Source organism: Uloborus diversus, chromosome 8 (genome assembly GCF_026930045.1).
Source record: "Uloborus diversus isolate 005 chromosome 8, Udiv.v.3.1, whole genome shotgun sequence".
In the NCBI taxonomy this organism is placed as follows: Eukaryota; Metazoa; Arthropoda; class Arachnida; order Araneae; family Uloboridae; genus Uloborus; species Uloborus diversus.
The window spans coordinates 12,228,503-12,239,871 of NC_072738.1; the positions used below are offsets into that span (position 1 = coordinate 12,228,503).

The following is an 11,369-nucleotide window of genomic DNA, read 5'->3' on the forward strand; positions in this document are numbered from 1 at the left end:
AGAAGCTTAATATTAATTAAATACTGCACTGACTATTAGCATGTCTCAATTAATTTTTAAAATGTTATTATAAAATAATAAGTTTTTTTATTAACAAAATAACTTTTCACTCACAACAAAATTACAACTTAATATACAATATGAGTATCAATTTCTGAAAACTGCTTGCATTATTATATGCTTTGATCTTTATAGATGACTTTTTCCTGATTTTTTTCATTCAAATTGGATTTTTCATTTTTTTTTTTTTAATTTCAAAAAATTGTGGACATTAATTACTTTACATTGATAAACATAATCGTTTCATACAGTAGACGAAAAAGCAACTTTACAACTAAACAGTTACCACTATTTTCTAGAAATACAATTTTCATACTATTTAGAAGCAAAATTGTTAAACTTGGGCATTTTTCTATGTTCATCAGCTTAGAGTCGACAAAATATTGGAAAAAATGGATTCCATTGGGGTGAAGAAGGCAATTGTTAAAACTTCACAATAAAGCAATCTGAGTTCTCTAAATATTTCATAATTTTTAAAGATTTATAAAACTTAATATATTGTTTAGATAGGATGTGATTTTGTTTTATGGTTTGCTTAAGCAAAGGTCTCCATCATCATGTGCGTTTTTAGAGGAAAATAACATGCTGAACAATTACATTTCTTAACTATATAAGTCATGGTGTATAAGAAAAATTGCAAAATTTTTATTTTGTTCTGTACTATAATCTTGGAGTAAAAGCAATATTGCAAGAGTGAAAATCTGTTACACACAGAAAAAGAGGGATCTATGTAGTTTTGCCAGTTGAAGTTAAGATTGTATAATGCAGTGTAGTTAAATTTAGAGCACACATTCTAAAAATGTAAGATTATTCACAAAAATCAAGTCAACTGATTTTAATCAATGATTTTGTTCAAAAAAATCCCATAATTCAAATCAATTGATTTAATGATTAAAATCAATAATTCTTTTTTTAAAAAATCACTTCATTTAAATCAAGGAACCCTGCAACATAGTTAAAATATTACCAGATAGGTGGTGCTAAAAACAGAGTCAGTATTTCACCATTTAACCTTGCGCTACATTCCCTTACAACATTCATTCAAAATGGTTCTTTGCCTTTATGGAGTCTCATGTTTTGGCACAATATTCACACGGACTGTTTTTCTTTTCCTCATGTGAACGCCCCTTACATGTCCATTCATAAGATTAATGCTAGAAAATGCCTTGAAACAATAGTTGCAAGAATACGGTTTCTCGCCAGTATGGATCCTCATATGTATTTTTAATTCTTTGTCTGTACCAAACAGTTTTAAACAACATTGGCACGCAAAGGGCTTTTCGGGAGTGTGTACTTTCATGTGCAGGCTCAGGTCCGAAGAGCTGGAAAATGTATCGAAACAGTACTGACAGGAGTAAGGTCGGTCACCAGTATGAATTTTTTTATGTCTACTTAAGTGAGTAGCTTTGTAAAATGACTTTGTACAAAATTCACACCAATATGCTTTTCCTCCGAAATGGATTCTCCGATGCTTTCTCACGGATGAAGCATCAGAAAATGTCTTTGAGCAGAATTTACATGAAAAAAGTTTTCCTTCAATATGTTCTTCAATGTGACTTTGCAGATTTGAGGGATCGTCATATGCTTCTGAACAGTATTCACATGGAAACGACTTTCCGCCAGAATGAACTCTTGAATAATGTCTGTCTAACAAAGAAAGGCTAAAATATGCTTTAGGACATGATTTGCATGCGTAGGGTTTTTTATCAGCAGGGACTTCTTCTTGCCTTTCAAGTGGGCCAGGATTGGGGAATCCTTGCCCTTTGAATAAGTCAGGTTGGAAATATGCCGTTGAACAAAATTCATAAGAATGTGGCTTTTCTTCAGCATGGAATTTTATATCAGCTGTAAGGGTTGAAGCTCCAAAAAAGGCCATTGGGCAGTACTCACAGGAAACTTGCTTTGTACCATGTACACATGAATGCTGTTTTGCACCATCATCAATCGTTAAAGAATGTTCCATTGCTCTAGAGTTTTCACGAGAAAATTGATAAACCGAAATGTGGATTCTTAAATCAACACGAGTTTGAAAAGATCTTTAATTCGAACAAGGATTTGTCTCACAAAGATCAAATGAAAGATTTCATATCGACAATTTGTCCCTTTGATTATGAGCAGTATGTCGGGAATTACATGCAGTGCTTCTGATTAGCATTAGGTAGCCATGAAATGCAGGTTGAGTTTCTCAGTAGTAATGTGTACATTGAAACACGCAGGGGAAAAATAATGTGAGAGTAAGGACAAAAGCAGTTTTGTTTTTCACAACTTTCAATGCATGCAGTGTTTGACATATCAGTTGGTGACATTTAAAAAAGAAAATTTGGCTTTGCCCACTCTACTTAACTTTTGTATATGCACTTTCCATTTTTACTATCTAACATTTTGCTAAATCTTCATTTTAATTCATTACCTCAACAATTTCAAGTTTTTTTTGTTTTTGTCTTTTACAGCTGTACTTTAACGCACCTAAAAATGGATTTATCGAGCTAAAAGTCTGACATCACACATGGAAAATTCCGACATCAAACAGTCCGCAATATTGCTGCAAAGAAATTAAAAGAATTACTATGCTTGAACCTTTTCTTTAAAATGCATGAAATACAGTAAAGTTTAGTGTTGTAACTTAAAAAAAGGCAAAAAACAAAACAATTTTTCTGCAAAAACATAATTATACAATCTAATCCACATAAAGTATATGGAGCCTATGTGGCAGAAGCTTAGCTTTGTATGCTGGAGTTACAGGTTGGATTTTTGCTGGCACTCTGGGTGTTATTGAGCAATCATGAACAGCTTATGAAGCTCACTTGACCGAGGTTGATGTTGCTCTAATTTTTCAGGGAACCAAGGTGACAAGAATAAGTCTAAGTCCAGCTTGTTGTCTTAATGTTTCTTAAGAGAAAAAATTATCGTCCCCATGATTGCAAATCATTTACATTCATTCAAAGCTTAATTTCAACAGATTCAATTTTTTACAGGAGGAGGTGTAGGAGGGGGTGTAAAAGTACAGCCTTTGTGAGCGGAACACTCTTGGGCAATGGCATCTATGACCCCCCCCCCCCACACACACACACATGCCAATGCACATACTCACACGTCTACACACAACTGCACCTCTACACACAAGACCCAATGAGTAAGATACTATTGCAACTTGTGATTGCGAAAAACATAATCTGAATTCAAAGGGTCAAAAATTCAAATTTAATTTATTTTCTTTCTTATGAAATTAATTTTGTATCATCTTTTGTGTAAATAAAATAAAGTTCATGCTGTCCAGACAATGCTATTTAATCTTTCCTAAGTCTTTGTTAACCAGTGACACATTAACAACAACACACATACACAAAATATATTTTTTACAAAAACAGATGTGTATCATGAATAAACTGAGGCATGACTGCTATGAAGTCCCTTGAAATAGACTACATTGAAGAGAAATATCAACCAGGAGACTCCCTCTTTCTGGTTATAACGATTATTTGACCGGTTTGGGGTTTAAATGCTTCTTCTGTAGACGTAGCATAGAACTCAATGGCTTTTCAATATACACTTCTTAATTGATTGAGTATTTTTATTCAATGGAATGAATAAGTAAAATAATTATTGAATAAATGGTTACTTATTTGTTTATTGTTTCACTATCTAAACTAAATTGTTTAATAAATGAGAATTAATACATAAATTTTTAAATGAAGTAATTAATAAATGAATACATTCATAACTTAATAAATAATTGAAAAAGTAATAAACATAATGAAAGATTTCACTTTACCTGCATGTACATGACTAATTAAACAAACATTTAAAGTAATAAGAAGCTTGAAATAAATACTGCACTGAATATTGTCTCTATTAATTCACCCAATTAATATTAAAAAGTTAATAATAAAACTTTTAAAATTTTATAATTACAAAAAAAAAAAAAAAAAAAAACTTTTCACTTGCAACTAAATTATGATACTTACAATGAAATATTACAATATGGTATCAATTTTTGAAAACTGCTTGTACTATCATCTTTAGAGATGACTTTTTCCTGACTGGAGTGACCCGCATTTGTTAGAACATAGTTAAAATATTATCAGATAAGTGGTGCTAAAAACAAAGTCAATACTGTCGTGCGCAAGTAAAAGGTGGTACTAAAAAAAAACACTGCAAATTTTTCATTTTTGTCATCTATAGTATGTTATCTTTATCGTACAATCTCGCTTATTTGATTTCCGCTGAAAAAAGATGCGAGAAAAAAATCTTAATTCCAACATTTTCCCATAGTTAGTAATGAATCCACCACACATTTCTTCTATTTTAGCAGAGTAGTGGAACCTTGGAACAGTTTACCGGTAATGAGCAAGGGAGTAGATAGTTTTAAGAGAGCCATTGATCTTCAATGGGGATTGTAAATTGACTAGGACCAGTCTAGCTGGGCCCAGAGCCTGTTGCTGGTCGTCACTTTTGTATTTGTTAAATATCTCGAAAACTCATTTCTGCAGATATACTGCCGTTTACCTGTACAGGACAGAATACTCTACCCATTTCACTTAGTCCTACATTTCCCTACAACATTCATTCAAAATGGTTCTTTGCCTTTATGGAGTCTCATGTTTTGGCACAATATTCACACGGACGTGACTTCTTTTCCTTGAGTGAACCCTTCTTAAATGTGAACTCAAGGCATAAGTAATAGTAAATGCCTTGAAACAATATTGGCAAGAATACGGTTTCTCGCCAGTATGGATCCTCATATGTATCTTTAATTTTTTGTCTGTACTAAATAGTTTTAAACAACATTGGCACGCAAAGGGCCTTTCGGAAGCATGGACTTTCATATGCAGGCTCAGGTCCGAAGAGCTGCAAAATGTATCGGAACAGTACTGACAGGAGTAAGGTCGGTCACCAGTATGAATTTTTCTATGTTTTCTTAAATAGGTATCTTTGTAAAATGATTTTGTACAATATTCACACGAATAAGCTTTTCCTCCGAAATGGATTCTCCAATGATTTCTCACCGATGAAGCGTTAGAAAATGTCTTTGAGCAGAATTTGCAAGAAAATAGTTTTCCTTCGTTATGTTCTTCAATGTGCCTTTGCAGATTCGACGGATCATCATATGCTTTTGAACAGTATTTGCATGGAAACGGCTTTCTGTCAGAATGAACTCTAGCATAGTGTCTGTCCAACAACGTGAGGCTAAAATATGCTTTAGGGCACGATTTGCATGCATAGGGCTTTTCACCAGCGGGGACTTCTTGCCTTTCTAGTAGACCAGGATTGTAGAGTTCCTGTTGTCCTTCAAATATGACAGGCTGAAAATATGCCGTTGAAGACAATTCATAACAATTTGGATTTTCTTCAGCATGGAAATTTACATCAGCTGCCAGGGTTGAAGCTCTAAAAAAGGCCATTGGGCAGAAATCACAGGAATATTGCTTTTCACAATGTTCACAGGAGTGCTGTCTTGCACCATCATTGATTGTTGAAGGATGTGCCATTGCTCTAGAGTATTCACCAAAAAATTGATTTGCTCAAATGTGGATTCTCAAATCAACAAGAGTGTGAAAAGATCTTTAATTAGAACAAGGATTTGTCTCACAAAGATCAAATGAAAGATTTCATATCGACAATTTGTCCCTTTGATTATGAGCAGTATGTCGTGAATTACATGCAGTGCTTCTGATTAGCATTAGGTAGCCATGAAATGCAGGTTGAGTTTCTCAGTAGCAGTGTGCACATTTTAACATGCAGGGAAAAAATAATGTGAGAATTAGGTCAAAAGGAAAAAAAGCAATTCTATTTTTTCCAAGCAATCATGATCTTTTTCCTAATTTTCAATGCATGCAGTGTTTGACATATTAGTTGGTGACATTTAGAAAAGAGAATTTGGCCTTGCGCTACGCACTTTCCATTTTTACAATCTTACGTTTTTGCTAATTCTCCAATTTAACTCATATGCTCAAAATGTAAAATACAATTGACCAGTTTTGTTGTATTTCAAAGCTGTACTGAAACGTACCTCAAAGTCTGGATTAATCAAGCAAAAAGTCTGCACTTGGAAAATTCCGACATCAAAAAAGTCTGCAATATAGCTGCAAAGAAATTAAAAGAATTACTATGCTTGAAACTTTTCTTTCAAATACATGAAATACAGTAAAATTTAGTGTTGTAACTTTAAAAAGACAAAACAGAAACAATGTTTTGTGCAAAAACATAATTATACAATCTGATACATATATAGGGCCTGTGTGTCAGAAGCTTTGATTTGTATGCTGGAGTTGCAGGTTTAATGGTGCTCTGGTTATTATTGAGCAATCATAATTTGCTCATTAAATTCATTTGATAGAGGTTGATGTTGCTCCGATTTTTAGGATACCATGACAGACGAGAATAATTCTAGCTTGTTGTTTTAATGTTTATTGAGCGAACTAATTTTCGTTGCCATGATTGTTTGTGTTCATTCAAGGATTAACTTCAACAGATTTTCTTTTTCAAAATGGGTGTAAAATTACGGCTTCCGCAAGCGGGAAGGACCATTCTTGTGTGGTGGCGTCCTTGAGCAACACACACATATGCCTAGACAATGTCGCCCACAAAGGGGGGCAAGTGGGGGATCAAGCCCCCCCCCCTAGAAATTAGAACTTCCTTGCTTTCAGTACTTTTTTCTTTCCAAAAATGTAAAAACATTTCTTCTCCAGCCATTAATGAATAATTTATTAAAAATGTCAAACTTTAAATAACTCTAATCTGTACTGAAATCGGTTTCTATAGAGAAAATATCCTGCTAAACAAGGGTTCGAAAATATAATATTTTCAAAAATATCTGATATTTTGATATATATCTGATATTTTCAACGAGCACTAACTAAAGTCTTCAAAATAGCAAATGCATCCTCAAATCACTCTTTATTTTCATATATTATTAGTACAATATGTAGACTTAAAAATTAAGGTTTCTTTCATTATTTAATATTTCATTTTACATTCCTATCAATTTTAATGGAGCTAACTTAGCATTAGCTGTTTACTCATTTTCGTTCTGTTAGCTACTTGTACAGTTAGATGATTCATCAGAAATAAATAATATGCATTAGTCTGTGCACAGTCATAAGACATTTCCTTTTTTTTTTTTCTTTAGCAATGTTTAACATTTGATTAGGCATTTTTTATATGAATTCAAATTGTTACATTACTAATAATTTTATGAATATAAAACACAAGTAAAAAAAGGAATATTGTATTACTTTGTTATATTATTGATGTATTTTAAAACATCATAAAAATATAGTACATAACTTTTTGTTTATTTTTAATAACAAATGAACAATATTACTATGATTTTATTATACTTTTTATATCGAAAATAACGTAATTGAAAAAATAAATAGTGGATATATATCGACTCATATATATCGGCGAACCTTGCTGCTAAACCATGGGGAAAATATCTAAGCTCCCCCTCCCCCTAAAATGTTGCATTGGGCGCCCATCTACCTACAGACTATCACAACTTATGATAGCAAAAAACATAATCTGAATTGAAAATGCAAAAAATTTAAATTAATTTTTTTCTTTTCTCTTTGTGTAGTAATTCTTGCGACTAAATTAATTAAACAAAGTTCTTTCTCTCCAGGCAATGGTACCTATAATCTTTCCTTAGTCTTTGCTAACCAGTGACACATTAATGACAGCATACATATGCAAAATATTCTTTTTACAAAAACATGTCTATCAAGAATAAACTGAGGCGTGACTACTATGGATAACCTTTAAATAGATTACATTGAAGAGAAATATCAACCAGAATCTACGGTGGCAGATCCACGGGGGTTATTGGGGCAATTGCCCCCCCCCCTCCCCCCAAAAGTTTGTAAACTCAAAAAATTTCCGAGAAATGATCGCCAAACTCCCCTTCCCCTAGCACATCACAAAAAATCGCCTACAAATGCATTTATACGACTTCAATTCCAAAAACATTCCAGGACAGAGTTGCTCAACCCCAAATCTTCAATGTCATCGAAGATTGTCTAAACTTTTGTATTTTTAATGCTTCAATTTCAAAAAAAATGCCGGATTGAAAACTTTTTCGAAAATGTCGTTAATGAGGGCCTTCCATTACGTTTATAGAACTTCAATTCAGAAAAAATTCCGGAGGAGAGCCTTCGATGTCGAATATTAAACAACTCAATCACAACAAACAAATCCATTATTATCTTTAAATTTTATTTACAAATGCAATTTTAGTACACATTATTCGAAAAAAGAAGTGCTTCAGTTCTGAATCTTCTTTTGAATTTTAATTTCATTAGTCCCCCCCCCCCTCTTTCCCCTTAATGCATTACTCAATCGCTCCTCCCAACAGGATCGTCTGGATCCGCCACAGCCAGGAGACACCATCTTTTGATAAAAACGATTATTTGACTGCTTTGGGGTTTAAATACTTCTTCTTCGGTAGAGCCCATCGTTAGTCTTTTCAATACACTTTTTCAATAAGGGGAAATGAAATGCATACCTTTATACACCTCATTTTTCAATTCATAATGTTAAAAGTTTAGTTGCTAGCAAAAAATTAGCAGTGCCAATTTTGTATTAGCTACCAGTTTGTTTGGCACTCTAGGCTTCCTTAAGAGGTTTTCCACCACCAGCTCAGTCACTCAAATGCCGGGCTGATGAGTGCTAATAAGCACGAAACTGCAGTCCTCGGCTGGGATTGACTGAGCTGGCGGTGTATTTCCTGCAAGAAAGTATTGTTTTTTTTTCTTTTTTTTAAGCTGAAAAATAAATCTACATTTCAATTTGCTTCCCTGATTGATATGACTTTTATGACTGCACACAATTAAAAAAAGTTTGATTAGATTCCATCAAACGATTAATGGATGAACCGCGGTATTATGTGAATAATGAATTTGAAACCCAGTGAGTTAAATGTATCCTTTAGAACTGACCTCCGGCTGCAGTATTAAATTCGCAGCAGTTTTATAAATTTACAAATCTGCTATTGAGTAATCAATCTGACAAATGTTGAGATTGAGACTTACAAGTTTTTACGCGTAAGTAAATATACAGAGAAAGAGCAATTCCGAAGTTCACTGTCAACAATCTCTTTCCTGCGTGAATTCACGGCAAAATTTGAGTGTTGAATTTATTACTAATCTTGATTACAATCTTGAAGCAAAATATTTTAACATTTCAAGCTCCACTCTTCAATAGTAACATTAACAAGATCTTTACATTAAGAAATTATTTTAAACTTAAATCTATATCTCAATCAGTGTTATGTCAACAATGTTTCATTTTCATTTCAACGAGGTTGCCGGTTGCAGGTAATCGTGATGTATATGTATGAAAAATCAAGCCTCGATTAATCAAGTCTTAAATACGGAAGAAATGGTACTAAAATAATAAGGAGTGTTTCAATCAAATTGTCAATCGACGTATGTGACCATATATCATTCGGACGTTGCTACTACTCCTCGAAAATAAGCAGCTATGATTGGCTAACGTAGTCTACTCCAGTAGGGACTACTTATTGGCTAAATAATCGCTCATTTTGGCGAAAAACTTCTAATTCTACAGGAAATAAATTACATGACGAATTATACAGTTGAGTAATATTGTCGGTTGCCATTTTTTTCTTGCGTGCAGAGAAATACGCTCGGAATCAATGTTACAAAAGCTTTGAGGCTTTGTCGTAAGCGAAAGCAATTTAAATGTTTCCTTTTTGATTATTCTTTAAGAAATGCTGATGTGTATGAGAATTTTGTGGGATCCTTATTGCGATGAGGACTTTCCTTGAATTTGTTTTTTTCCTTTTTTTGTGTGCGTGTGTGGGGGGGGGGATGCACTAGTACTAGAGTTCTCATGGGTTTTCGAACTAGTATTATAGAGTCCCTACGGAGATTTTTAGAGGGCGGAAATGGTTAAGAGGAATGTATTGGAAAGGAGATCTCTTAATACTCTAATGGAGACTTTTGGCCTTTTGGGGAATGTTTTTCTTTTTATAATATAGCTTGAGTTCTTGAGTATTAAGTGTCCTCCTTCACAGGGGTACCCACCTAGGGGGAGGATCATGGCGTTTTTAGGGGGATTCTTTTAGGGGTATTTTTTTCATTCGGGGGGACTCTTGCTCGGGTGTTTTTTACGATATTGAGAGGAGATGCGCCCTTGACCATCGGGGATGAGCACCCCTGTCATTCAAATGAAGCTTTTTAGGGACTATTGTCCTTAATTTGATGCGTCGCTTGAACAGGACCGTTGACGTTATTTATTAGGAAGAAATATACGCGGAGAGAGAGAGTTCATGGTGCACAGGCTGCTTTAATTAGGTTTTTAAGGGGGTAGTTTTAAGTGATATGTTTATCCTCATTTTATAGGGACTCTTTTTATGGGGGGGGGGGGTACTCCGGTCATAGACGCTCATATGGGTGGCAAGTGAGGGCTCAAGCCCTCCCCCCTTAGAAATCACAGAGGCGTCACCCTAAGGGCAAGGGGGCGCACCCGTCTCAATATTGAGCTCCTTCCCCCAAATGAGAAAAATACCCCTCCCTATAAATATTTTAATGGCGCAGTATGCGCCATGACCCCCCCCCCCCCATCCCAGGTGGGCACCCTCGGAAATCAGAACTTCCTTGATTTTAGTATTTTTTCTTCGCAAAAATGTATTAACATTTCTCTAGCTACTAATGAAAGTTATTAAAAATGTCAAACTTTAATAACTCTAATCTATACAGAAATCGGTTTCCACGGGGAGAATATATCCTGCTACACCATGGGGAAAATATCTGGTCCCCCTCTTCTCAAAATGTTGCATACGGGCGCCCATTTTCCGGGATCAGTATGATATATCAAGGGGTTAAATGGAGTTAGGACATCGCTCATGAGAAAGATTTAGGCACTCTTTTGATACTATTAAATTGTTTCTTCATTCCAAGATAGTCACTTTTGGAGATCGGGAAGTGTCGACTGCCCCCCCCCCCCCCCCCCGTTATAAAAATTTTTTTGCACTAATGTCAACTATACTTTATCTTAATGAACATTGGCAAGGTCGATGCTATTCCGAAACTGTTGACTTTTTTTGTTCAGCATCATTTTTAGTATTTCTTCAGGAGAGAAATCCGACACTGCCTCTGTTTCGGTTTCTGACTTTGTATGCATATCGCGCGTCATCTGCATTACGTTAACGTCATATGTTCCTAAGCATGAATCTTGCTTTGTAACCGTGTTTCTGATCTACACACAGTCAGCACAGCTTATTTGGACGATATAGTTATGAATCCCGTACTGTATATATGCACAATGGGAGAGGGGAGCAGGCTCGG

General features: G+C 34.6%; 1 protein-coding gene across 1 annotated transcript; it reads right to left on the minus strand.

The window, feature by feature from the left end:
* Positions 1-1,083: 1,083 nt before the first annotated feature.
* On the minus strand, positions 1,084-6,121 carry LOC129228120 (gastrula zinc finger protein XlCGF7.1-like). Its single transcript, XM_054862765.1, has 2 exons — positions 6,071-6,121; positions 1,084-2,602 (listed from the first exon to the last, which is right to left on the minus strand). The coding sequence occupies exon 2, from the start codon at positions 2,021-2,023 to the stop codon at positions 1,121-1,123; it is 903 nt and encodes a 300-aa protein (XP_054718740.1). The 5' UTR covers positions 2,024-2,602; positions 6,071-6,121; the 3' UTR covers positions 1,084-1,120.
* Positions 6,122-11,369: the final 5,248 nt, after the last annotated feature.